Source organism: Canis lupus, chromosome 9 (genome assembly GCF_003254725.2).
Source record: "Canis lupus dingo isolate Sandy chromosome 9, ASM325472v2, whole genome shotgun sequence".
In the NCBI taxonomy this organism is placed as follows: domain Eukaryota; kingdom Metazoa; phylum Chordata; class Mammalia; order Carnivora; family Canidae; genus Canis; species Canis lupus.
This window is the reverse complement of record NC_064251.1, coordinates 22383124-22411097: the sequence shown is the minus strand read 5'-3', so window position 1 is coordinate 22411097 and position 27974 is coordinate 22383124. Positions and strand designations below refer to the sequence as shown.

Genomic DNA, 27974 nt, shown 5'->3' with positions numbered 1-27974 from the left:
AGGCATGGGGCCCTCAGAGTCCTCATAGGCCATGCTGCTCCAATCAGACGGGTGTCCAGGGCCCAACACAGGCTGGATGCCCAGAAGCACACAGCCCAGCCCGTAGGATCTGGGGCACTCTGACCTCTGCCCCACAGTGAAGTTCCTTACCACCCCCCCAACCCCGCCCCGCTCCATGTCTGATCCCCCACACTTCATTGTCACTGCCTCTCACTTCATCCCTGTATCCAGCACTAGGGATGGGGAGTCACTTGGCCCTCCTGCCTTCATCTCCCAGCTCCCCTCCCTGGGGTGGTCTCCCAAGCTGGCTGCCCGACGTTTGCTGCTCCCTGGCTGATCCTGGAAACCTGTCCCCTAAACCATCACCAGTGTCAGGCCAGGGGGTGAGCCAGCAGGGTGATAAAAGCTAGACAAAGGAGGAGAGGCTTGAAGGGAAGGACAGGTAACCACCAGATCCAGGCAGGGCAACCGCGGAAGGCTGGCTTGGGAGTCTTTGCCCCTTGTGGGGCCACCCCAGGTGGGTACCCATGGGCAGGGCCAAGCCTATGGGTGATGGCTATACCCATCTGTTCTTGTGGGCCAGGGCCGGAGGTATCACCATTTTTAAATGTTTTTCATCACCCTGTCACTTCCCACTGCTTAGACCCAAAGAAGACAGACCTGAAACCAAAACCCACAACTTTACTGTGACCCTTGATCAAACATCCCCACTAACTAACCTCATGAGAATAGACAGAGTCAAGTTTGCAATGCCAAGAGAATACACTTTATTGGGTATATTTCCAGGGGAACCTAGTTTTGCATAGCACAAAAGCAATGAAGTCCAGAAACACAATCTAAGAAGTATTTTGGTAGAAAAAAATCTGCTGAGCAGGGAGCCCCTCTAGGGAATAGGGGGTCATGTAGAGCCGGGAGTGACAGGAGTGTCCTTCTAGGGGCTGGTTACAGTGAACAGGGCTGCAGGTGTTCCCTGGAGGAGACAACTTTCCCATCTCTGATCTCCTCCGTGATGGTGCGGATCTGGGTGCTGACCTGGGGAGCTGGGCCACAGGGCACAGCCGGAGCACAGGGCACGGTGGAGACATAAGGCACCCTAATCGAAGGCTTGCCTTCCGTGGCACAAGGGTGAGCCGGCAGCCTGAGGACATGAAATCATATCAGAGTGCATTTGGCATCGGGGCATGGGACTGAGATTCCTGTTCAAAGGATTTAGGGGATAGAGCGATTATAGGTGGGTAATCGCTTCAGTGCTCTGACCTGAAAGGGCTGCATGGAGGGAGACCAGGAACTCCCAGCCAAGCATGATGGTTAGGAAAACACTGGGAGAGGGGTCAGCTTATCCCCCGGGGATGACCAAGCTGGGACCAGAAGGAATCTCAAGAGACAGGCTTCAGGTCGATCCCTGTCATTTGTGCAATGACCTCCGCAGGGACTGACACCCTCTCCGAGGCACCGACAATAGCTGGTCCAGGGAGCCCTGTCCCCACACCTGGCTCTCCGGGGCCCACAGCCACTCACTTGCAGTCCTCGCCCTCCAGCAGGCGGCGGTAGGTGGCGATCTCTGACTCCAGCCGGGCCTTGACGTCCAGCAGCACCTGGTACTCCTGGTTCTGCCGCTCCAGATCACACCTGATCTCGGCCAACTGGGCCTCCACGTTGCCAATCAGGCACTGCATCTGGGCCAGCTGGGAGCCGTAGCGAGCCTCGGTCTCCGCCAGGGTAGATTCCAGGGAATTCCTCTGCAAGGGGAACAAGGAAGAGCTGCTCATGGAAGGAGTCCCCCCCTACCTAGAGCCCCCATCCCACAGCCCTGAGTATCTGCATATCCTGTGTGATCATGCCCCGCGAGAAGCCCCATGCTGAGGCCGGGGAGTCAGGGCTTGCCAGGAGCCGCGGCCGGTCACTCAGACAGGGGCCACTCACCATGCTATGCTGGGCCTGCAGCTCGATCTCCAGGGCGTTGACGTTGCGTCTCAGCTCGATGATCTCTGTCTGGCAGCACTGTAGCTGCTCTGAGCTGGACACCACTTGCTGGTTCAGCTCCTCCGTCTGAAACGCAAGAGAGCCCAGAACATGGTCAGACCCAGGGAAGCTACTTGCAAGGAGAAGCCCTGTCCCAGGAGCCTGTGGTCCCGGGCTGTCCCAGCCCCACCTGAGTGTTGAACCAGGCCTCCACGTCTCTACGGTTATTCTCCACCAGGGCCTCATACTGGCATCTCATATCATCCAGGATCTTGTTGAGATCCACTGGGGGGGCAGCATCCACCTCCACATTCAGTCGGTCCCCGAGCTGGCAACGGAGGGTGTTGACTTCCTGCGGAGAGGAGGCACAGAGCCATGAGGTTGCAGAAAGGATGCCAGATGGAGGATTCAAGTAGCTGAACTCAAATCCTCCTCCCTCAGGTGCCGGCTGTGTAACCTCAGACTGACTCTTAACTTCTCTGGGCCTCAGTCCCCTCCTGGACATTTACTTCCCTCTTCTGGGGAATCAGGAGAGTAAATTGAGATGATACGAACATCAGGCAAATAGAATACATATAGTTATCAGGCACTAGCATCCAGAGGGAGATTTTGTGTTGTGGGCAGGAGAGTGGGATCAGCGTGACCACAGGCTAGTGATTTAACTTCTCTGTGCCTCATTTTTCTCATTTGTAAAATGGGGTTATTATAAGGATGAAATGAAGTGAGAGCAAAATGCAAAGCATTTCAGATAGTTCCTGGCATACAAATGTCAGCTGGAGTTTCTGTGGGAGCAGGGGTCACCATTATGCCCAAGGGTCACCAGGGGGCTTTCCCTGCTAGATAGGGAACACTGGAAGATCGCACGGCACCACCTCACCTCCTCATGGTTTTTCTTGAGGCAGAGCAGCTCCTCCTTCAGAGACTCCACCTGGGACTCCAGGTCCGCCTTACACAGGGTCAGCTCATCCAGGATCCTGCGCAGGCCGTTGGTGTCAGCCTCCACCAGCTGCCGCATGGACAGCTCCGTCTCGTACCTGTGCACACAGAGCCCTGCTGAGTCTGTAGGGAAGGACCCGGGCACAGGTTGCCCTCCATCAGCTGCAGGGGCTGATCTGGGGTCAACAGCATGGTGAGCCTTTCCTTGGACCCAGAAGGGATCCAGGGCCTATGCTGTATTCCCACAAATGGTTCCACCTGGCCTTACTCCTGCCTCCCCAGCATCCAAGGCTGGGGACAGAGATGAGGGAAAGCCCAACCGACCTTCCCCGATGAAGCCCACTCACTTGGTCCGAAAGTCGTCAGCAGCCAGCTTGGCGTTGTCAATCTGCAGGACTAGCCTGGCATTCTCAGCCTTGGTCAGCAGGATCTGAGGAACAAGGGACATCCTGTGAACTAGAAAAAGCCCAGCAGTGGGGGGTGGGTGGGCAGGGATCACCCAGCTCACAGAGGCCTTCAGCACCAGTACCTTTAGCACCTCTAGCCCTGAGCCCTGAGCCCTGAGCCCAGGTATGGAGGAAGCATCAGTCCAGGAGGGGCATCACTAGGAGTAGGCCCCAGACTGGCACAGTGGGATGCCTCAGGGTGAGAGATGGAAAGAACCAGGCCAACCTGGATTCAGGTTCTGCATCTAACATTCAGAGGCTCTGCAATCTTGAGCAAGTTGCTGAACCTCCCTGACATTTAACTATCAGTATCTGATAAAATGGGTCCAGTAATACCCATCTCTCCAAGATGAGGCATAAATAATCCAATGGATAGGAAATGTCAGGCACAGTGCCTGCATCCAGTATGGCCTGGGTATATGTTATTGCCCTTCCTAGAACTGGGACAGCGAGGGGAGGAGAGGGATGACTGGCATAGTTATAAGCAAGCAAAAGACTCATAGAGAGAGGTCTGGGTCCCCCAGGAAACCAAGACCCCAGACAGAAAAGCTTGCCCTGGACAGAGAATTCTCTGAGAGCTACATCAGTGGGTAGTCCCTTGGGATGAGACAAACCACCCACCCCACCAGGGCTAGGGATGCTGGAGAGGGGCCAGGTCCCCATTACCTTCTGCTGGAGCTCCTCAATGGTCTTGAAATAGGACTGGTAGTCTGGGCAGATGTATGGGATCTGAGACTCATACCACTCCCGGATACGTCTCTCCAGCTCCGCATTCTCCCGCTCCAGCTGGCGCACCTTCTCCAGGTAGTTGGCCAGGCGGTCGTTCAGGAACTGCATGGTCTCCTTCTCGCTGCCATTGAAGGAGCCCTCGCAGAACCAGCCCCCACTCCCAACAAAGCCAGAGGGGTGGCACCCAGCAGACAGGTAGGAGCCTGGCAAGCAGCTCCCGAGGCTGGACAGGCCCAGCCTGACAGAGGAAACAGACCCCACAGCACCAGCAAGACTGGGGACCCTGCAGGAGCCCACAGAACGGACAGAGGACACCCGAGAGAGGCCACCTGCTGTGCCACACAGGCCCTTGACAGACCCAGAGGAGAAGACCGGGGAGCAGCCCTGGGTGGCCATGATCCTAGCAGAAGCAGGTTGCAGTTCAGCAAGGAGCCCAAGTTCTAGACTCTCAAGGCCTCTCTGGAGTGTTTATATACACTCTCCATGGGGTGTTGGCATGTTACTCTTGGGAAAGCCTATTCCTCTTCCAGAAAGCTAATCTCATTAGAATGTCATTTTTGCTACTCATCCAGAATTTCTTACCTTGTAAAAAAAAAAAAAAAAATTTTTTTTTCAAATTTTGTTTGCTAAGTCAGGACTCTTCTCTGTTGTCATTTCCTAGCAGAATATGAATTTTATTGCCTCTTCAAAGTCTTTGCACCAGATCCCATAAACCGGGAGTGGCCTCACAAATGACATTTGTTTCCTGCTGTCTCCAGGTGCCCGCCCCTGAGCATCCTGGTCTGCTCACTTGTCACCCCCATCCACTTCTCGGTGCTCACAGGTGCTCACAGATGCCTGGGTCCCTGGGATGGTGAAAAGGGAGCAAAGGGAACTACGATTCATGGAGTTACTCTGGGCCAGATTCCTGGTTACTTTCTTTACATCTCATGACAGTCCTGGGAGGTGGCCAATCTGTCTCCATTTCACCAACATGGAAGCAGACATGCCATCCAACACAGCTCAAAATAAGCTTGCTCCAAGGTGAGCAGTGAATGACAGAGCCCAGAACTGAGAACAGGGCTCTCAGACCCCAAATCCTACACTCTTGTCCCACTGCTTCCCTCATATAACCAAGGGCAAATGCAGGCACCCAGAATTTAGGGACCGGAGACCTAGGACAGTGGAGGTCATCACCCTACCCTGCCTGCCTCACGCAGATATGAGGAGAATCAAACAGAACAGAAGTAAAAGTTTTGAAAGCCATTGGGCACCATAGATATTTTGCTTACACAGGATGGTCTTTGATGCTGGTTTATGGCTGTGGACAGCAGAGGATCATGAGTGTGAGCCCTCAAAGGGGCTGCTCTGGGGGGCAGTTTCCTTTGAGACCTGAAGGTCTCTGAACCTAGGAGAGTGGAGTTGGGATCCTGGGGCAGCCTACACGGATCCCCTGAGAGATACATCAATGCAGGTGACCAGAAAGTGTCAATGCAGACTCTTTGGACAGGGAAGGAGTAAGAACAAACGAAGCACTGCCAGGTAGTTAGCAACCTGGGAGGAGCACCTGAGAATTAACCACCACAGGTAAATTCCTTCTTCCGCCTCCCAAAGTGGGATTTCCCAAGGCTCAGGCAACCTGCTCACTCTTCTCCCACACAGACTTGGTTTGCAAGACTGGCGTTTATGGAAGCATTCATGTGCTTCTGAAGTTGTAATTTAGCAACCTCTTAAAATGCTTTATAAGCTTCTCTCTGGTATTACTCAGGAGGACTGGCTGTGGTGCACACACCTCACCCAGTACAGTGGCCACTTCGACAGGATGCCTAAGAGCAGCTGGTCCTGCAGGTGAGAGTAGGGACATCAGGCCTCCAGAGCGCTGGCTGCCATGGGGCCAGTTCCTTACAGCAGCTGCATCTTCCCTGCTCTCCTGGCAGATGGGGCTGTGCCACAGTTTCTCAACCTCAGCACTGTTGACATCATAGACTACATAATTCTTTGTGGTGGGGGCTTTCTTTGCATTGTAACATGTTGGCAGCATCCCTGGATTCCATCACCAGATGCCAGTAGCAACCTCCTTCCCCCAGTGGTGACAACCAAAAATGTCTCCAGACAGTACCAAATGTCCCCTGGGAAGCAAACCAGCCCGGTTTTGAGAACCACTGGACCATCAGGACAGGGATGGGGGCTCTGACCAGACTTCTATAAACATCCCCCTTTCTTTTCTAGGAAAACTAGTACAGAATCTGGCTGTCACCGTGGGGCCCACTCAGGCAAGTCCTTAAGGCACCCATGCTTCAATTTACCTCATTTGTGACACAACGTGCTCATCCTCAGGGCAGCCCTTACTGGGCCCCGGCACAGCTCTTCTCTGGGGCCTCTGACTGCCAGGCATCTCAAGTTAAAGTTCTCATTCTCTGAGGTCTTTAAACCCCTCCGCTGTGTAATCCCTATCTGAAGATGATTCTGGGTTTCTTTCAGGGCAAGGAAGGAGGCAGGTATCTGCTGCTCTGGCTGTTCCATCACTCTCAACCTATGGATTGGGAGGCCCAACATGGGCCAGTGTCCAGGCAGGTGTCTTCCAGGCTATGAGGAGAGGTGCATACCTCCCCTGGAGCAAGTGACAAGAGGGCCAGAGAAGGGCCCTTGGTCACTCTTGGTCCCCTGCCTTTTCTCCATGTTGTGGACTATGGACACAGGGAAGTATGGAGAGAGCCTTATGGAGGAATTCCTCTGCTTTCTTCCACCTGGAAGCCTGGACCATAACACGATGAAGTGAGGCCCACATGGAACAGATGCTCTACCTGTATAGGGAAGAGAACCCAGAACTCACAGAGCTGCTCATCTCCCAGCACAGCACCAGCCAGCTGCCCACCCGGCTCCCCATGGTGGCCCAACCCTGGAGAAAATCCACCTGTTCTGTGTTAAGTAATGTTAAGTAAACCAGGAGTGCCCATTCATCCAGTTTTATTTCAAAATAGAGCCCTATTCTGAGACCATGCTTTCTAAAATTAATCTGAAATACACTAGGCTAAAGGTCAGGTGGTCAGGGGCCTGGATTCCAGGCCAAGCTTGACCCCAAACTCCCCAAGTGAGCCCATTCACTCTGGGCCCCAGAGCCCCAGTCTGAACAGGAAGGGCCTAAACAAAACAAGCTTGAGGCCCTTCCATCTCAGGCATTATAGGATTTGAGGCCTACCTAGGCATTTCCTGTAGATGGGGCCAGAAGTCACCTGTGTCAGTCTGTGACTCATTCACTATCCGCCACAGCCACCATCCCTTCTTTGCGTCTGACCTATAGAAAAAAAGAATAAAGAAGAGTTACAGAGGCTCCGGCCCATGACGTAGAATTTTCTTTTCTTGTTATTTTGTTTCTGCAAACTCCCTCGGACCCCAGGTAGCCCTCTGCCTCTACACCTCCACACAAAAAGAGCAATAGCTTGGGCTTCCTCCTGGCCTTCAATCATAAGCAGAGACCACATTAACCCACTCCCGGGGCTGTTCCCCAGAAGCCCCCATTCAGAGGTACAGTGTCACCAGGATATTAAGCGAACATCCCAGCTGAAATGACATCTCCGGCCAACTGAGCCAGGGACATGGCTTTGCAAAAGAAGGGGCTAAGATAGTGTCAGGCTGGACAGTGGGGGCCCTGGGCCTGAATTCAGTCAGACCTTAGTTCAAGCTACTCAGTCACTCTGAGCCTCAGATTTCCTCAAAAGGCACTGCATTCACACAGGACCATGAGAAGTAAATGGAAACATGCTTGATAAAAAGGAACTGCTGTCATGGATTTAAGAGATCAAAACTGCTCTTAGAACCCATCTAGTCTAGGGAACCACATCTGAATGGCTCAGTGGTTTAAGCATCTCCCTTCAGCTTGATCCCAGGGTCCTGGGATGGAGTCCCACATAGGGCTCCCTGCTCAGTGAAGATCTACTTCTCCCTCTCCTTCTGCCCTTCCCCTACTTGTGCTCTCTTTCAAATAAATAAAAATTTTTAAAAAGGAACCCATCTAATGTAAGCCTCAGTAAAATGCTATGTCTAAGGGCACAAACCACTTGCCCTGGTTTCCTAGAATACTGGCCTAGTGCAGCTGTGCAAGGAAAGATAGGGCCTCTGACCCTTATTCTAGCAGCTTCCAAAAGCCACCCCCACTTCCTGCTGGCACAAGTGCTGGTTTTAGGGCTACAGAGATGATAGGATGCTCTCTGCCCACCATGGCTCCAGCTTCAGGGGCAAGGGGAGAAGGTGAGATGCTGCTGCAGGAGCATAAAACACCCTGGCTTTTCCCAAGCCCATCTTGGAAGGCCACCAAATTCAAAATCAACCACTGGGTTTGTGGGTCCTTCTTTGATAAAAAGAAATTTCCATTCTCTAATGAGCTTCCCTCTAAAAGCCAAGGTTCTCTGTAGGCAAAGACCCAAGAAATCAAGTCTGAGTCTCCTTCCCAGCGGATCAATCCCCTCAACACAGAAGGGACCAGGCACAGCCTGTCACAGTGTACCCAAGGAAGAAATCAGGGTCCCTCTTTCCTGCTTCTCAGGGTTGTGGTTAAAAGATGCCAGTCACCACCACCACAGAGTGCCCCAAAGGCATCAGAGGCAGACAATGAGCCATGGGGCAGCCAGGTCACCTACAAATGGGCACCAAAAGGAACAAGATCATTCCAGAAGCACAATGTCTCTCTCTCTCTCTCAGAGTGGACTGCTGGCTTAGGCTTGAACTTCCTGGTTTTCCCCTCATACCTATTTGATCTCTGACGTCCATACACACGGGTCCTGCAGAATTTCCCACTATAAGATAAGGCATCTAAGAAACACTGATCCCAGGAATGCCTGGCTGGCTCAGTTAGAAGAATGTGTGACTCTTGACCTCCGGGTCATGTGTTTGAGCCCCATATTGGGTGTAGAGATTACTTAAATAAATAAAAACTTTTTAAAAATTAAATAAAAATAACTTTTAAAAAGAGAAATGCCAAGTCTTCAACCCCTTAGACCCTATCCAACACCCACCCGCCCGGAAACAGGGACACCTACACTGATCTTCATTTCTTCCCCCACACAACTGCTTTTTCCATTTATTCAAGCAACAAGGCCCCTCCCAGAAACGCATGGTTACTATATATTCTGTGTCCATTAACCACATCAAAAACTCGTGCCAAATCTGCTGTCAGCTGTTAGGTTCTAGTCCAGACATGCAGTCACAGGTACATCAAGTTGAAGGAAGCGTTATGGGAGGGGGAAAAAACTTCAATTAAGACATTTTGAGCCACCAATTTGGTTTGTTAAAAAAATCAGAGAAAGGTCTCCCTTCCTTAGTCTTGATGATCAGAGACAGAGCTATTACCAGACCTGCTAAGGATAGGGTTGCCAGATGTAGCAAATAAAAATCCACACAATATTGGGACATACGTGTACCAAAAATTATTCATTGTCTATCTGCAATTCCAAAGTAACTGGGCAGGGCTGCCATCTTTGCCCTCAGAGGCAACAGTGAGCAGGACCCAGACATACCCTGCTAGGCTGTCCTCTCTCTTGTCCTGGCCACCTCAGTGAGGCCTTCCTGACCTTCCTCATAGCAGCTTCCTTGAGCAACATGACTCAGATCTTCTTAGGCAAGATTTGACAGGTCCCTCCATGCTCATTTCCACTCCCCCAGCTTGGTCCAAGCCTACACCTACCCCCTGCTGTTGCCAGCCCTCACCAGGGTTAGGACAGTCTAGGCACACACTAAGTGACCAAGGGGATCTTTCCCCACTCCTTGGCTGCCCCTCTACAGGACCCAGAGCCTGTGCTCAGGGGCCTCAGGAGAGCTGATGAGTAGGCCATTGCCCTGATCTGTGGCTCCTTCTGAGGCTCCAGGGCTCTACAAGGCTCCTGGGGATGTGGCTTCTTCATGGCCCTGAATCCCCACTGGGCCTGGACCTCACCCAGATTAGGCCTTGAAACTCCCACTTCACCAGAACTAGAACTCTCTTCATTTCCCTCAACATACAAAGGTACTTTCTTTCTCCCCATGGGGGTATAATTTCAGCAATTGCCCAGGCCTTCGGGATTCTTTCTAAACTGCTGTGCCCTTGAGGGAGGCCCAAAGAGCCACCCTGACCCCAATCTTCAGCCATACCTCTCCGGTCTCTCTCACCAGGCTCTGCCTCCTGTAGCCCAGGGCCCACTTCCCTCACCTAGAGCCAGCTCCTCCTGCACACCTGTGTCGGCTGACAGCTCCCATCTGAAAGAGTCCAGGGCCTCCTGCTCAGATGCATTTGGCCCCTGACCCACCCCCCACACCCAGGTTTTATGGAAATCTCCACTGTCAGTGCTCTCCCTGATGTGCCTAGAGAACCTGTGGTTTGTGGCAGTACCTCAGTCTCCCGCGTCCCCTTGATTTAGGTACCACTTAACCGAACTACAAAGCAAATTTCCCAAACACCCAGTTTAATTGGATTCCGTCGTCCGCATTTACGGGGCCTGGTGTGCACTTGGTCTCAGTGCCTCCTACTCACAACAGCGTGTCTGCAAACCAGACTGTGGGCTCCGGGTTGTAATTAACTGCTTTCTACTGTGGAGTCCACTTTCAAACCAGTCTGAGATCCTTGGATGAAAGAAGCCACAGAGTCGTAATGGCTGTTCATAAAACTGGCCCAGAAAACTGGATGCCAGCTCCTTGCCAGCTGCCCCTTATTTCCATCCCCTGCAGGTGCCTGTATGGGTCTCAGCAGCCACCCACCAACCTGATCCCTCCCAACTTCTGCAGGAGGATGGAGTCTCATGTGTGCAGAACCGCCCAGAGGAATGGCTCAAAGGGAGGCCTCCCCCTATATCCTGCTCCACTCCAGCCACTAAAAGCCCCAGGAACACCATCCGACAGGGGGCAGGGCCCCGGGCAGCCCTGAGATGCGCTGACCCAGGCAGGGAGACAAGAAGCTCCAGCGGCTGACCTGGGAAAGATGGAGCTGAGCATATTCACACATCATCAGCCACTGTGGAGGCGGAGAAAATTAAGGCCATTCCACCTCAAGTTTAGCATTAGCACAAGTACAGCCATCTTAGGCCCCTGTGAATAAGAGCTGAACTTTACAGGAAAAACTGCAGAATGTCCTTGACAGGAAATCCCTTATCAGAAAGACAACAGAGCTCAGAATGCCTTCGGCAGTGAATCCCTTATCAGATCTTAAGAAACTCCCCCACCCTTTCCCCCATAATGGGATGGAAAAAATTCCTCCACCCCTTCTGAAAATCTCCTAGACCGGCTCATAAAAAACCCAACTGTAACCTATTTCGGGGTCCAAGCCCCTGCTCTGCTGTGTGGAGTATACTTGGACCCAAGCTCAAGCTTGTAAATAAACCCTCGTGTGTTTGCATCGGTGTCGGCTCCTTGGTGTTTCTCGGATTCGCAATCTTGGGCCCAACACCACAGCCTTCCCGTGACAGTCCTTCCTTCTCTTCCCTTGGGACAGACCATGAGATTTCCCCCTCCCAGAAAGCCCCAGGCACCCTTCATCTCACACTCTGGGTCTTTCATGGACTCTCAAAGGTTGCCACCCAAAACAGAGACAACAGGCACCCAAGGAATCTCAGGGGTACAGTCCTACCCTCAGCCGTGCCCTGCTCCCCAGAGTGCCCAGCGGCCCAACACGAGACTGGGGACTGGCCAGGGCCTTGTGTTGAGACCACGCCCAGTAGGATCGGGTCTAGGGCTCTGTCCCTCCACCCTGGGTCCCCGCAGGTGGCCTGAGAGGAACAGATCTGCTTCCTGGAGTGAGCCTGCCCCCTGCAGGGCCCAGGCAGGCCATGCAACGCCATCTGGCAGGGCAGAAGTTCGCGGCCGCATCCAGGGGGTGGAGCCTGAGGGAGAGGGAGGCACTTTTGGCTGCAGGTAAGGAGCTAGGTGACCGGGAGCAGCCGGGAGTCACAGAGGCGACGCAGCAATTGGCCTCGCTTGCGCAGCACCTACCATGTGGGGGCGCTTGCCTCCCGAGTCTGACTAGCTCTGCGGCACTGGGACAGCACAGGAACATTCCCAGGAATAGCCCCAACCCTAAGCACTGGGGCTTAGGAAAGAGCCTCATTTCTTTCCCTAGATTCCCAGGGCTGAACACTTGATTTTGTTTTGGGTTTTTTTGTTTTGTTTGTTTTTTAAAAGATTTTATTTATCTATTCATGAGAGACACACAGAGAGAGGCAGAGACACAGGCAGAGGGAGAAGCAGGCTCCCTGCGGGGATCCCGATGCAGGACTTGATCCCAGGACCTCGGGGTCACAACCCCAAGCCAAAGGCAGACGCTCAACCGCTAAGCCATCCAGGCATCCATGAACGCTTACCTTTGACAGAAGGCCGACCACAGTCTTGGAAAGCACCTTGGAACATGGATCCCCGCTCTCACGGTAGGCAGCCCACTTCACCAGTCTGGGCCTCAGTCTTCAGATGTGTAAAATGAGCACAATGGTGCCAACTCATGGACTTGTTATCAAGATGAAATAAAGAAGGAAAGGGAGCTCTGTAAAGAGTCAAGTGCTAGACACATTGTTCCTTTCCCCCTTTATTTTCATCCCTTCTGTGTTGGCATTTCTTGCCTTCACATGTCCTCAGTGGCCATCACAACATAGAGACTAGCCAGAGGCTCATAGCTGCAGCCCTGGGAAGCTGGGGTGTGAGCCTGGGGTGGACATGGGCACCTAGCCAACAGGGGAAGGAAATAGGGACCCAGCAGTCCTGATAAAGCTGCCCTCCCTCACATGGCCACCCCCTACAGATGGCAGGGGAGGAAATTGAATCCCAGGTGAAAAGTCCCACCCCTCAGACAGCGTCACTGAGGTGACCATATGCTTCCAGTTCTGGAAGGCTCCTGGTTGGCTTGCAGAGCCCCTCCTGGGCTTCCTGGAGACTCCCAATAGGGCCACAGAGGTGCTTATATGGAGTCCAGCTTCTCAGCATCATCCCCGGGCTGGGTGAAAGGACCCCAGGCCAGAGCCCCCACCAGGCCCAGGGGTTAGCTCACTGCTCCCCATGGACCACTCACCTCAAACCCCACCAGGCTCGTCAACACAAGCTCAGGAAAGGAAGGGGCTGCCCCCTAAAGAGCCTTGGCCTGGGTCTCATGGGGAGGGGCTGCTCCCAACCCAGCCAGCCTGGGATATGGATGGATCCCAGGGGCCCTTGGACCAGCTACAAGTTTCAGCTTTGAGGAGCTCCTCTGGCCCTGGCCCCTCCCTCAGCCTGGGGACACCCCTTCTCTTGGCACTCTCAGTGGAATGTGCTTCCTTACCTCTTTCATCCCCACAACTCATCTCTATCTGCTCTCTCATCCTCCATCCAGCACGTTTATTGGGCTCCTAGAATATTCGGGGTATGGATGAGGAGGACTACAAAACTGTGCCTGCTCTGAAAGAACTCACAGTTAGGGAAGAGAGTCGGAAAGCTCTCGTTTACTGAGCACTTACTATGTGCCGGAGACTGCCCTCACCACCTGACTTTCATATCCTCCAAGGGAGGTAGCATTGGGTGGGTGAGGAAAGCGAGTTCACAAAATAAGTCTCTTGGCCAGGGTTATGAACAAAGCATGTGGCAGAGCCGGGACACGCAGAAGGGGGCTGTTGCTCCAGAGCCTGTGGCCCTAATCCCTGCTCTCCAATAATTGTTGTGATGGTCATCAATATATAGGGATGCGGGGGACACTGGAGACCTTGGCAACAGATGGAGAATGCTGGGAGTGGTGAGGGATGACCAGAGAAGGTGTAGCATGAGCTGAGCTTCAAAGGTTGCAATCGCTTATTGTTGGGGGTGCCTCCTCCCTCTACAGGGTAATCAGTCCATGGACTCCTTGAAGACAGACACCACCTTTTGCCCTTCTGTCCAGGCCCCCATACAGTGCCTGTCACACAGCAGGCACTCAATAAACAACTACTGACCAAACCGAGTCATAGACAGGTACAAAGTTTTAGGGAGGGGAGGCCAGGTCCTGTTTCTCTCTGGTGCCTCAGTTCCTAGCATGGTTCTGGACATGTGAGCTAGAACCCAGCCCCACCTGGTCTACCACATGGGAGAGACATCTGGAACCACCTGGCTTCGTCAGCTGGGTGGGCCATGTCTGAGTGATCCCTGTGGGACTAAGCCCACCACCCTGAGCCAGCAGCAGGCTGGGGATTGGAGGAGGAGGAGGAAGACAGATAATGAGGGAAATAAACTATGCAAGGGTCTGGGGAGGGGAAGAGAGGGAAAATAAGGAGGGGGCAGAGAGCCCATCTATGTTCCAGCCTAAACCCCATGACAGAAACTAGATGGCATTTGACAGACACTGCCCAGTCATCCATCCACCTGTCCCTCCAGTAAGCAGGACGGAGCCCCGGCAGCAGGCTGGCCCTGACACACAAAGACAGCCCCTCCCCTCCAAGCATATGGTCAACACTGTGCAGGTATGGACCTGCACACACCTGAACACACCCCGCACTATCCAGGGGCCACAGAGAAGGGGGTGTTCATCTCAGCCTGAAGGTTGAATAAAAACCTGGTAGTCTCCCACAACAAAATGTTGCAAGTGCAGAGAGAAAGAGGGGAGGAAGGGCACATCACACTGCGGTCACTCATTGAATACGAGCCTGAGGTTCTCAGCCACAAGGCTGGGTCACCGAGAGCTGTTTGCAGTGGCAGGACCCCAGGGTGTGAGAGGAGGCTATTATAAAATTCAGGGTTGGTGAAAGAACTAAAAGTGAGACAGGAGTCCATCAAAATCCTAGAGGAGAACACAGGCAGCAACCTCTGTGACCTCGGCCACAGCAACTTCTCGCTAGACACGTCTCCAAAGGCCAGGAAAACAAAGGCAAAAATGAACTATTGGGACTTCATCAAGATAAAAAGCTTCTGAAAAAAAAAAAAAGATAAAAAGCTTCTGCACAGCAAAGGAAACAGTCAACAAAACCAAAATGCAACCCACAGAATGGGAGAAGATATTTGCAAATGATGTATCAGATAAAGGGCAGGTATCCAAAATCTATAAAGAACTTATCAAACTTGGGACACCTGGGTGGCTCAGCAGTTGGGGCACCTGCCTTCGGCCCAAGCGTGATCCTGGAGTCCCGGGATCGATTCCCACATCGGGCTCCCTTGCGTGGAGCCTGCTTCTCCCTCTGCCTATGTCTCTGCCTCTCTCTTTGCGTCTCTCTCATGAATAAATCAATAAAATCTTTATTTAAAAAAAAACTTATCAAAGTTAACACCCAAAAAACAAATGATCCAGTCAAAAAATGGGCAGAAGACATGAACAGACATTTCTCCAAAGAAGACATACAGGAGCACCAGAGTGGTTCAGTGGGTTGAGCATCTACCTTTGGCTCAGGTCATGATCCCAGCGTCTGAGGCTCAAGTCCACACTGGGCTCCCTGCTCAGCAAAGAGTCTGCTTCTCCCTCTCCTTCCTGCTCATGCTCTCTGTTGCTTTCTCTGTCTCTCTCTCTCAAATAAATTTTTTAAATCTTTTTTTAAAAAGAAGACATACAAATGGCCAACAAACCAATGAAAAAAATGCTCAACATCACATGGCATCAGAGAAATACAAATCAACACCACAATGAGATACCATCTGACACCAGTCAGAATGGCTAAAATTAACAAATTAGGAAATGACAGATGTTGGCGAGGATGCAGAGAAAGGAGACCCCTCTTACGCTGTTGGCAGGAATGCAAGCTGGTGCAGCCACTCTGGAAAACAATATGGAAGTTCCTCAAAAAGTTGAAAACAGAGCTACCCTACAACCTAGCAATTGCACTGCTAGGTATTTACCCCAAATATACAAATGTAGTGACCTGAAGAGGCACCTACACCCCAACGTTTATAGCAGCAATGTCCACAATAGCCAAGCTAAGGAAAGAGCCCAGATGTTCATCGACAGATGAATGGATAAAGAAGATGTGATACACAGACACAGACACCACACAGTGGACTACTACTCAGCCATCAAATGAAATCTTGCTGTTTGCAATGATGTGGATGGAACTAGAGGATATTATGCTGAGCAAAATAAGTCAATCAGAGAAAGACGAGTATCATACAATCTCACGCATATGTGGAATTTAAGAAAGGAAACAGAGGGTCATAGGGGAAGGGAGAGAAAAATAAAACAAGACAAAATCAGAAAGGGATGCAAACCCTAAGAAACTCTTAATCATAGGAAACAGGATTGCCGAAGGGGAGGGGGGTGGAAGGTTGGGGTAACTGGGTGATGGGCATTAAGGAGGGCACATAATGTAATGAGCACTGGGTGTTATATAAGACTGATGAGTCACTGACCTCTACCTCTGAAACCAATAATACATTAATGTTAATTCATTTAATTTAAATAAAATCTTTTTAAAAAAGAATTCAGGGTTGGAGAGAGGCAGGAAGGTGGTCTCTCTGCCAGGGAGGCATCGGTGTTTTCCTCAGTGGCCAGGGGTAGCAATGGAAGTATCACTAAGCCAAGAGGAAGACTTTCCATTTCCAGCAATCATCCCCACTGGACTGTGGAGCAAGGATGCAGGCAGGGGAAGCTCAAACTGGAGGCAGGGAGGCCAAGAAGGCTGTGAGGACATTATAGCTAACAGCATCCACAGGATGGGCTTGGGAGGGAGAGAGGAGGCCAAGGTGACTCGTTGGGCTCCTGGCTTGGGTTTCCAGGTCCTCTGGGGTGAGGCACGAGGAAAAGCTGGTAGAATGAGGGGTGCTCCTTCCAACAAGCAGTTTTGAGGAGGCAATGACCAGTGCAGTTGGGCATGAGAGTCTGGCAATAGGAGAGGAGCCTCACTGGAGTGTCATCAGCATGTATTGGCAATTGTGACTACAGATATGACCCAGATGGGCCAAGGGGAAAGTGAAAAGGAGAAAGAGAAGTGTACCTGCGCCAGAATCCAGAGGACCAGCCTCCATGTAAGGAGGGAGCCAAGCAAGAGGAGCTCAGCTGCAAGTCTGAGCTGGGACATCGAGAGAGTCAGGGGGCACAGGGGTGCAGAGGGGAATTGGGAAGGAAGGTCAGCCCAAATTAAGGCCACTCATCAAGTCATGCAGCTGATTCATTGAGTGAGCTGGAATGACAGGACCTTGGGGCTGTCCAGGGGGTTGGGAGGAAGTGTAGGTCTGGATGTCCACCAGCTTAAAAGGAAAGGCTCTAGGGCACCTGGGTGGCTCAGTCGGTTAAGGATCTGCCTTCGGCTCAGGTCAAGATCCTGGGGTCCTGGGATCGAGCCCCATGTGGGAGCTCTCTGCTCAACAAGGAGCCTGCTTCTCCCTCTCCCTCTGTTCTTCCCCTCACTCATATTCTCTCTCTCTCTCTCCCTCTCTCTCTCTCTCTCTCTCTCTCTCTCTCTCTCTCTCTCTCTCTCCTCTTTCTCTCTCTCTCAAACAAATAATCTGGAAACAAATTCAAGGGCTCTGCAGAAAACAGGAAGGCAGCAAGTTAGGCTAATTGTCAGCCCTGCACTGGCCCTTTGAAGCCTGCCCCAGATGCCCCCTGCATCTCCCCATCACCTGACTCTCCTAGAACCCCATTGCTGCCTTATATCCTACAGGGTGCTGAGCTGGCTCATATGCCCCCCCCTCCCCATGTCTCCAGTTTGCCCCATTTGTCCATGTTTGTTGAACACCATCATCCATGAGACACCCATCTCCCCCATGTTTGTGTCCTGATGGTTGGTCCAGGTGACTTGTGTCCTTCCCAGCTGGGAGCTCCCTGGGCCAGACCTCGTCAGGGTGAGTCTCATGGCCCAACAGCACCCATTCACCCACCGCCCCAAATCAGGACCTTGGCAGGTGCTACCCTCAGAAACCAGGCCAGAATCAAAAATACATTTGCAAAAAGGCAGGAAACTTTATTGGATTAACTTTTCTCTTTAGTAGAGAAGCTGAGAAATCAGAGTAGCCAGGTGAAGGAGAAGAGGAAGCACACCAGGAGAGAAGCATGAAGGCCTGCCCTCTGGATAGTGCAAGGCAGGGGGGCCTAGAGCAGGAGTGACTGAGCATCCTGTGGTCTCTCCTTCTCTCCTACAGGGACCCATCAGCTCTCTCCCCTGGATGCTGAGGACAGAGGGAGAGGAAGCCCGGTGGATCTAAGGCCTGCGGGTGTCTGAAGTACGGCTGGAAGAGGTGGTGGTGATGGAGACGCTGGTGCTTCCTGAGAAATAGAGGGAGCAAGAGATGCTCAGGCTGGAGAAGACCCACCTCAGCATGTCAGACATCCCACTCCCAGAAAGGCCCTAAGCCCCTCCATGGGTCAGGTTAGAAGTTAGTTGGTAGGGACTCTCATGTTACTATTCCCAAAACTGGCTCTCTCCAAAGTATCCCCGTGGCTCTATGGGGCAGAGCCAGCTATTTTGAAAAGAAAACAGAGGAGCAAATGACCACCTCCACCATAGCCCCCTAGGGCAGTGAACAGGTGCCGGACTCTCCTCTCCCCCTCCAGGGTTGTTTCCTTACCTCCTGAGGAAGTTAAGCCAGCCATCCTGGGAGAAAGAAGAAAGGTCACATGAGCAAAAGGCACCTGAAGACAGCTGCTCACCTGTCCTCAGATGGAGTGACTCAGATCATTCAGAGCCCCTGAGCTGGGCTTTTATTGACAAACTGAGCCCCCAGCCCAAGGGGCAGCAGCTGTTGCCCACCAGGCCTTCCTGCTGTCTGTCTGACTGTGAAGCCTCAGGAGGAGATATTACTGGCCCCAAATCCAGGACATTTGCCAGAAGTTTAGTCCTCTTTCGGGTCTATTTGGTACCACTACCACCCCCCAGCACTCACCCTGAGCTCACAAGGATCGCCTGATCCCTGCAAATGGTCTGAAGGCAGTTAAATCACCACATTTATAACTTTGTTCAGCTGCCCTGAACCCAAAGTAAAAATTCTCCAATATGTGATGTTCTGTGCATGGCCCCTACTCCTGCCAGTCTAATCCAAAGGCCCAAACTAGAAAGTTTAAAGGTACTGCCCCGCAGCCTGCTGAGGAAATGCCCCCACTGATTCTAGAAAACAGGGAGTTTTGGTCCTGGATCTTCATCCAATCCATTGAAGTTCAGAAGGTTCCCTTTCATGCAGGCCATGAGGACCTAAGGCCCTGCCAGCTTGGATGTCCAGGGATCCTGTGGTCACCTTCCCGAGAGAGACTTGAGAGGACCTACCTGGCATCCTGGCCCTCCAGCAGGCTGCGGTAGGTGGCGATCTCCTGCTCCAGCCGCGTCTTGATGTCCAGCAGCATCTTGTACTCCTGGTTCTGGCACTCCATCTCACTGCGCAGCTCACTCAGCTGGGCCTCGATGCTGCTAATGAGCCCCTGGATTTGCTGCAGCTGCAGTGCATAGCGGCACTCCGTATCCGCCAGCGTGCTCTCCAGCCCGGCTTTCTGGTGGGACAACAAAGAAGTGATGAGGGGAGCCAGGCCAGGCAGAGAGGGCAAGAGGTGGCAGCCACTGGGCAGGGGGCAGCAGGTGTACCATGCTGAGCTGGGACTGCAGCTCGATCTCCAGGCCCTGGAGCGTACGCCTGAGCTCCGTGATCTCTGTCTTGCTGGTCTGAATCATGGCAGTGTTAGTAGACACTTCCTTGTTCAGCTCTGCACTCTGAAATTAGAGCAGGAAGAAGGTTAGAGAGGAGCCCAATGGGACGCCCCAGCATCCCCCAGCTCCACAAAGTAAGAAGGCCGGGTACCTTGCTGTGGAACCATTCCTCGGCGTCCCGTCGGTTCTTCTCCGCCATGGCCTCGTACTGCTCCCTCATCTCTGCCAGCACACGGGTCAGGTCAATGCCCGGGGTGGCATCCATCTCCACGTTGACCTGGCCTACCATCTGGTTGCTGAACTCCTTCATCTCCTATAGGGATGGAAGTAGGAGATGTGTGAAGCTCCTCATCCCCCCTCTTCTTGGCTCTGAGGGCTACCAGCATGTGCTGAGAAGCGCTTCCAGGTCCCACAGCAGAGAGCTAAATCTGGCTGCTCCCCTTTATCACTGGAAGCATTTCAGCCATGGAAGGCCCCTGCCAGCCCTCACCTCCTCATGGTTCTTCTTCAGGTAGGCTAGCTCCTCATTCAGGCTCTCAATTTGCATCTCCAGATCGGTCTTGGACAGGGTCAGCTCGTCCAGCACCCGGCGCAGGCCATTGATGTCGGCCTCCACGCTCTGGCGCAGGGTCAGCTCGTTCTCATACCTAAAGAATATTTTTTAATTGGAAAAGCAACACAGAAATTATATTAGACACTCCCCTACTTCTGCACTGGACTCCACTACTTCTCCAAGACCTTCACTCCCAGGATGCTCCGATTTCACCACTGAGACGAGCATTTGTCTCAAATAAAAGAGTTTGAAAAGGCCAGCGAGGAAAATGAACTCACTTGAGCCTGAAGTCGTCTGCCGCCAGCCTGGCGTTGTCAATCTCCAGAATGACCCGGTTATTGTCGATGGTGGCCGCCAGGATCTGCAAAATACAGAAGGTGGGTACTGGAGGGTCCACAAGCTTGGGGAGGAGGAAGAGAAAACACAGGCAAGACTGTTGTCCAAAACTGCCTCAGCACCTGTCCCTGTGAGCTGGGATAAGGCCCTTCTCTCTGGGCCCTGGTAAAGTGAGGGGCGGGGCAGGTCCTTCCTCGGGCTCTGTCACTCGGGCATTCTGTGTCCGGCCGTGATGGGGAAGGTGGGAATGTACATTTCAGAGGAATGACCCTGCCCAGGGTATCTTTGGTTAGTCATGTCTTGAAAGCCTCAGACTAGCCATCTCTCTAGTTTATCATCATGACAGCCTATTCCTTAAGGTGGGGGTGAGGGGTCAGCCTGGGTCCACACAGCTCATAGGAGGCTCACTGGAGCTGGCCTCCGGGCTGAGCAGAAGGAAGAGCCAATACATATTCCCATCCATTTGAATTTCTTGTCTAAACTCTCATATTCTGAAGCGGTTAAAATCTACCACACATAGCTGGGACCCAGCCCAGGCAGGTGGATTTCCGTTCCAACAAGCTGGGACCCCAGTGTGACAGACAAGCCGTGATGAAGGAATCTCAGCTCCGCTTAACCCAGCCTAAGCCTCTGCCTCCACCTCCCACACCTCACAGCCACTTGAGAATAACAGTGTGAATGGGGCCCCTACAAAAGCAACTAATATTCCCAGACCAATGAGTGAACACATATCCCTTTCTCTGACGATTTTAGTCATGGTTTCCAAACCGCTCAGTGGGTTGGAATTATAGGGATCAAGTTGTTAATAACATAACTGTTTGGAAAGCAGTAAAAATGTTGATATGAGTAATAACAGCAGTAAAAATGGACAATGGGAAAGAACTCATTTGGGGAGCGGTGGCATAAGAAAGCTTATCAGGAGTAGAGACTCTCAGTAGTAAAAGACTAGAATTTTCCTCCACAGGCGAGGTGAGGATCCCACCACACAATGTCCTCTGGTCCTGTGGGATACCGTGTTCCCTGGCCTCTGCAGCTCTGCCCAGCTTGGAAGAAAGCTCGCCAACATCCAAGGGCTCACCTTGTCCCGGAGCTCCTCGATGGTCTTGTAGTAGGGGCTGTAGTCCCGCTCCGGGCTGCTGGGGCTCTGCTTCAGGTGCCAGTCTCGGATCTTCACCTCCAGCTCGGTGTTGGCCTCCTCCAGGGCACGCACCTTGTCCAGGTAGGAGGCCAGGCGGTCGTTGAGGTTCTGCATGGTGATCTTCTCATTGCCAGAGAGGAGGCCGCCATCGCCACCACCGTAGTCACCAAAGCCGCCGCCAAAACCCCCACCAAAGCCACCTCCGAAGCCACCTCCGAAGCCACCTCCGAAGCCTCCGCCGAAACCACTACCAGCCCCTCCACCGAAGCCACCCCCAAAACCACTACCAGCACCCCCACCGAAGCCGCAGCTCATGCCACCCCCGTATCCCCCAGCTGATCCCCCAGAGACAAAGCGGGTTGAGCAAGTAGAGATACTGCGGCCTCCTCCCAGCTGACAAGAGCCACCCCCGAAACCACCTCCATAGCTGGCAGAGGAGCCCTGCAGGCGACAGCTCATGGTGAGAGCAAGATGAGGAGCAGGTGTGGACGGGAGCTGGGCTTGGCCTGGGCCGAAGACTGTGGCTCTTCCCCAGAGTGGGAGCCTTTTATACTGCCCTCCACAAGGTTGGACAATTGCCCCATCTTCTCTCCTCCCTTCCCCACCCTCTGACTGGTGCCAACTGCACTTCTGTTTCCCACAAGCCCAGTTACCTCTGCTCTCCAAGGTGGGTTGTGCCTTTGGGGGTGGCTTTTTTTTTTTAAATCCTTAACAAAAGGGATGATTCAGAGGGAACAGTGCTCTGCCTGAGACTACCCTTTTGACAGCTGAATTCCATTTCACGTCTGCACTTAGGGAGCTCACTCCACAGGCTCTCAGCTCCACCCTGCACTAGAATGGGGACGGAGCTGCAAGGTAGCCCTGTGCTTTACAAAGTCACCGCAGCTCTCAGCTCCCTTCTTTCTATTTCTAAAACTTCGGACTAGAATGTTCTGCATCCTTGTTAGCATTTCACCTACTCCAGTGCTCCCAGCGACTATGACGACGAACTTCGCTTGGTCCTAGAGGATCGACTACCTTGAAGGTATTTAGGCTGGGGGGAAGAAAAGCTCCAGGACTAATGTAGATCCTACTAGCCGCCCCATTTTACACATGGGAAGTCGAGACTTTAAGGGTAGTCAGGACTGAAAAACCCAAGTCTGGTTCTATCTGATACAAAGGCTCCTTTTTTAGGTATATAATTCATACAGTAGATTGCACAAACCATTAGTGTCTAGCTTAACACATTTTTACCTACGTAGGAAGCTTCAAGCATGTGTTCACCTGTGTACCCTTCACCCGGACCATTTTCAGCGCTCCATAAAGCTCCCCATACCTTTTCCCAGTCAATTACCCACACCCTATGCACCTAATGAGACCACAATCCCACTTCTGTCCCCATCAGTTAATTCAGAGATCTCAGCGAGGGGCTCTTTTTGCTCCCTGGAGAACATTTGACAATGTCCGCAGACATTTCAGTCGTCCAAACACGGGGATTCTACTAGTATCTAGAGCACAATTACCAGGGATGCTGCTAAATATCCTACAATGCAGAGGACAGCCCCCATAACAAAGAATCCTCTAGCCCAAAAGGTCAATAGTGTGTGTCGAGGTTGAGAAGCCCTGGATCAGTCTGACCTCTGTATTCAATCATACCATCATACCAGCTGCCTTAGAGGCAGAGTCAAATCCAGAAAGAAAGTCTTTTTTTTTTTTTTTAGATTTTTTTTTTTTTATTTATTCATGAGAGACACACAGAGAGACGCAGAGACACAGGCAGAGGGAGAAGCATCGCTCCAAAGGGACTCTGATGCTGGACTCGATCCCAAAACCCCAGACCACACTCTGAGCTGAAGGCAGGTGCCCCTGGAAAGGAAGTCTTATATAATGCCTAACAGGGCTCTTTCTAGAACCCTGGTCACAGGACATCTGTCTCAGCTTGTGAGCATTTGATCAAGAGGCCATATAGGAGGATGCAACCCACTCGCCGAGGGGGCCAGGGTTACCATGGGTGGCCTCTAAGGGAAAGCCTGCTGGCCTACAACAGCCATGGCGTCTGGACCAGGCTAAGGGCTAGGGTGGGGTAACCCAGGCTCCAGGTTATCCTAAAAACCCCTTCGCTGATTCAGCAAGCCAGAAAAGAGGGCTCTGAGTCAGGGTTATCCTGCTCTTTGTTTTCTTTGGGTAGGGAAGCGGACCTGTGCTTCACCCAGCGGGTGTCAACACTAGGGAGAGAGCCAGGGCGTGTTTGGGGTCTCACGGGGCAGCCAGGGGTTCAGGCTGACCTCTGACCCTGCCCAGCCCTCCTGCCCCAAACTAATAGCTCAGCATTCTCGCCTGCTCTCTGAAAAGCTGTGTGATTCAGCCAAAGCAGGAGCTCTTAGGCTCTCTTCTCTCTCTCAGTAGAGGATCAAAACTGACAAGAAGGTGATTAATAGAACCTGCCAGGCCTGGAGTGATGATCCTCCCTCCAAGGGCTAACAGCAGGTTCAGGCCAACGCCTCATAGAGGAACAATGCCACAGATCCTCCAAAGTCCCTGTAGTACAAACACAGGGTGGCCGTGACATGCCTCCCCTTGCAGGGTCAGGGCACAGCCCCTCCCCGCCACTCCCCTCCCAGGCAGATACTTATGGTGCCTTGACACAGGAATGCCTTCCTCTGACCCATGATGAACCCCAAGGCCCTCCCGGAGGAAGCTGGACAGAGACCCATCCTGGAGCCCCAGTTTCGCCTCTCTCGGCCCTGCTCCTCCTGATGAGGCAGGATGGAGTGCCGGGGCTGAGGCACTCCTGCTCACGGTCTTCAGCTTCCTTCTTTGCTTTCTGACAAAACCACACTGATTTCAGTAAGGGGAGGGAAAGCTGCATTTGTGAACAGCCCCCCTCAACCCCCACCCCCACCACCCTGAAAACAAGGCTATGCTTCACACACTGTCACTGAGTCCGCACAACAACGGGAGAGGGTTTTTCTTGGCCCCATTTTGTAGATGAGATAGCTGAAGCCCAGGGAGCCCGTGTTACTTGTTCAAGATCACCATGAACTCAAGATTTAAACCTCGTCCCTGGCTCTCTCTACCCCGACTCATGCCGTGAACTCAGTATATAATCCCTTAGCGTTCCATTCTGGATTCCTTAAAGATAATAAAATAACACTAGCTAACATTTCTTGAACTCTCTGTTAAACACTCTACTGTTTTTGTCATGCACTTGGGGACACAGAGGCCTAGAAAGGTTGAATTCGTTGCCCAAGCTTCCAACCTCCAGCTCCAGGGTCTGTGCTCTTTGCTACTACCCACTAAAGCCCCTTCAGGCCGTCATCACGGCCACCCCGCCCAAGCATGGGCGTCCTCAGTTGCCCTGTGCACTCCCAGGCTCCCTATCACTGCAGGCCCAGTGGGCAGATGGTCCTGGTTCCCACAGCTGCTGGGCCTGTGCAGCTGACGGCCTGACAGGTCAACCTATCTGCTGTCTGTCCTGGTGTGGGCCCCAAAACTCGGGGGTTTGTGAGGTGCTCAATGCAGAATGTCAAAGCCAGAGTCGTCATAGGAATTTTCCCATCCAAAGTCCTCATTTCACACGTGGCAAACATGAGACTCAGAATGCCAAGGCCCAAGGCAATGGAGGCAAAAAGAAATTCGTGGCTTTCCAGCTCCCCACAAACTCATGGACCTTATGTTACATGACTTCTAAGTTTCCTTCAGTGAAATGCCTTTCTGAGTCTCTGATTCTCAAGGATTTGCACAGTGTTGCCAGATTGTTCATGTGCACAGAGGCTTAAATCCTGTGCCACAGCTCCTAATTTGGGGATCCTCGCTTGGCTCTCGGATCAGGCTCTTTCCTTCTTCTCTCTTTCCCTAGACCATACAGGGCCTGGAGCCCAGGATGGCTGAGCACCCCCTAGAAAACATCTTGAGGCTCTCAGATGGGGAAGGAGCATCTCAGGAAAAGCAGACCTTCCCCAGGCAGTGAACCTGGGCCATCTGGTCAGCCCCTTGCCCTCAGAGTCACTTGTTTCACGTAGCAGTATTCAGGAGCCTTCTCCAGACTTGACAGGCAGAAAGTTGCTTCGGACAGAGGTTAAGAAAGGGATTTCATATGTTGGCAAATCGAACTCCAATAAAAAAATATACCAAAAAAAAAAAAAAAAGGATTTCAGATTAACACACCCTCTTAAGAAAGGTGTTGTCAGTTTCTACCACGCTCATGACATCAAGGGAAAATTAAGAGTCTGAAATCAGAGAGATCAGTCCCAGGGTCAATGCCCCAGGTCCTTATATGGCTGTAGTACCTAGCTTTCTAAAATCCCTTTCATACCACTCAGTCTTCTCAGAAAACCAATGAGGTTGGCAAAGGCTTTGAATTAGGTGCAACTGTGTTTCAACCCCATATCTGCCATTGACTGGCTGTATAACCTTGGGAAAGTTACTCAACCTTTCAGTGGTTTGGTGACCACAACTGAAAACCAGGCATTAGATGAGTTCGCATTTGAGAGGCGCCTGACGCATGAGAAAATTTGGCAGGCAGAAGGTTGCTATGCCATCCCTTTTACAAATGAGGAAATTCAAGCTCATCCTTGTGTCATGACCTGTCCTGGGCCTCCATTCTGTGCCAGTTTGCTCTGCTTCCCTCTCTGGTCCCTACAGCCAGCATGGTGTCCACAAGGACCAGACAAGTGACAGTTGGTGACATTCCTATCTTATTTCCCAATTCAGTTTTACATTTCCTGGGGAAAAGGTCTTTAAGTACCTCCAAATACTATTCTTGGCAGAGGGAAGCTGTCAAATGCCTCAGAAGTCATTTCAGGGATACTTTGCTGGCTTTAGGTGAAGAGGGGATGGCAACCAAGAATAGCATCCAATGGGGTCATCCCAGCTGCGAATCTCACAGGAGAAGCTGCCAGCTGCCCATTGAGAAACAAGTGGTCATCAAGTACACACTCACCCAAGATACTAGTGAATGTCTGGAGCCATGTAGAAGGCAGGAAAAGGCAGAGGAAGAGTAAGATCATGCATTAATTCAACAAATATTTATGTAGCTCCCACATTGAGGGCTCAGCAGTGCAAGGAGACACAACCTCTGCTGTCACCCATCTCACAGGCCAGGTTCCCCTCTTGAGATACTAAGATATAGATCAACTCAAGAGAGAACCTTGAGACCGTCCCTCAGGGAGATGGGATGGCACGCCCCATGCAACTCTGAGAAGCCTTGCCTCGCCCAAGATTAGCCCAAGGCCCTAATCCCTGGTCCCAAAGCTAGCCTCTCAAGGGATGAAGGGAGGCCTGCTGCCTTCCTCCCTGATTGGCTGGCAACCAAGCCCAACTTCAGCCCAGGGGCAAGCAGAAGGCGGGCCATCTCTGCCCAAAGACTATTTAAAGGGCTCAATCAGGAACCAGCAATCCCTGGGTGTGAGCATCTCATTCCAGGGTCAAACAGGAAACAGGATTTGGCAAGTCCAAGGACTTCTCTGATGGCTCCCTCTGACCCCAGAATCCCAGGAGATCGGGCACTCCAAGGAAACAGAAGCAGCTTTCCCTCTCCAGCCCAGGGTCAGGCCCTGAGACGAGGCCCACTGGATGCGTGGGGAGCCCCACCTTTACTCTCTGCACCTTTGGGAAAGTTATTTTGGCAAACTATGGGCTAAAAAAAACCCTTTTGGGATTGCTTTGAAGACCTGAGACTTCTTTTCTTTTTTTTTCTTTTTTCTTTTTTTTTTATTTTTTTATTTATGATAGTCACAGAGAGAGAGAGAGAGGCAGAGACACAGGCAGAGGGAGAAGCAGGCTCCATGCACCGGGAGCCCGATGTGGGACTCGATCCCGGGTCTTCAGGATCGCGCCCTGGGCCAAAGGTAGGCACCAAACCGCTGCGCCACCCAGGGATCCCAAAGACCTGAGACTTCTTGACAAAGGCCTGGAGACCAGGGAAGCAGGAGCAACAGTCAGACCTTGGACCCAAGAGACTCAGGAAGGGGCCTGGCTACTCTCAGGATGTCAGGGACATGACAGCTAATGCTTTGGACTTCAACATGATCTCAAGCCATGGCATGAGAGACCAAGGTTAGACATGAGAATTATCTTTCTGACAGGAATGGCTGTATGACATTTGAACAGGCTGCCCACGGAGGTTAAGAAAGGGATTTCAGACTCACACACCCTCTTAAGAAAGGTGTTGCCAGTTTCCATCACCCTCATGACATCAAGGGTCTGAAATCAGAAAGACCAGTCCCAGACTCAGCCTCACAATTTCCTGGCTTGGGACTTCATTCAAGTTCCTGAACTTCCCTGCGCCTCAGTTTCCTCTCTGAAAACCGATGCTGCAGACTGTCCCCACCTTTACAAAGCCCCTGGAAGAAAAAATGAGATGCCGTCCATTGAATGCACTGCCCAGAGCCCTGAATAGCGCCAGACAC

The 27974-nt window shown here is 52.2% G+C and overlaps 2 protein-coding genes across 2 annotated transcripts; both read right to left on the bottom strand.

Moving 5' to 3' along the window:
* Window positions 1-798: 798 nt before the first annotated feature.
* KRT36 (keratin 36) lies at window positions 799-4500 on the bottom strand. The gene is made up of 7 exons (XM_025440567.3): window positions 4011-4500; window positions 3246-3328; window positions 2840-2996; window positions 2153-2314; window positions 1924-2049; window positions 1519-1739; window positions 799-1138 (listed from the first exon to the last, which is right to left on the bottom strand). Exons 1-7 carry the CDS (start codon window positions 4467-4469, stop codon window positions 943-945), a joined length of 1404 nt encoding a protein of 467 aa, XP_025296352.1. The 5' UTR covers window positions 4470-4500; the 3' UTR covers window positions 799-942.
* Window positions 4501-17862: 13362 nt separating this feature from the next.
* On the bottom strand, window positions 17863-22131 carry LOC112655531 (keratin, type I cytoskeletal 13). The gene is made up of 8 exons (XM_025440697.3): window positions 21526-22131; window positions 20390-20472; window positions 20049-20205; window positions 19710-19871; window positions 19496-19621; window positions 19184-19404; window positions 18492-18517; window positions 17863-18189 (listed from the first exon to the last, which is right to left on the bottom strand). Exons 1-8 carry the CDS (start codon window positions 22042-22044, stop codon window positions 18125-18127), a joined length of 1359 nt encoding a protein of 452 aa, XP_025296482.1. The 5' UTR covers window positions 22045-22131; the 3' UTR covers window positions 17863-18124.
* Between the last annotated feature and the right edge of the window lie 5843 nt (window positions 22132-27974).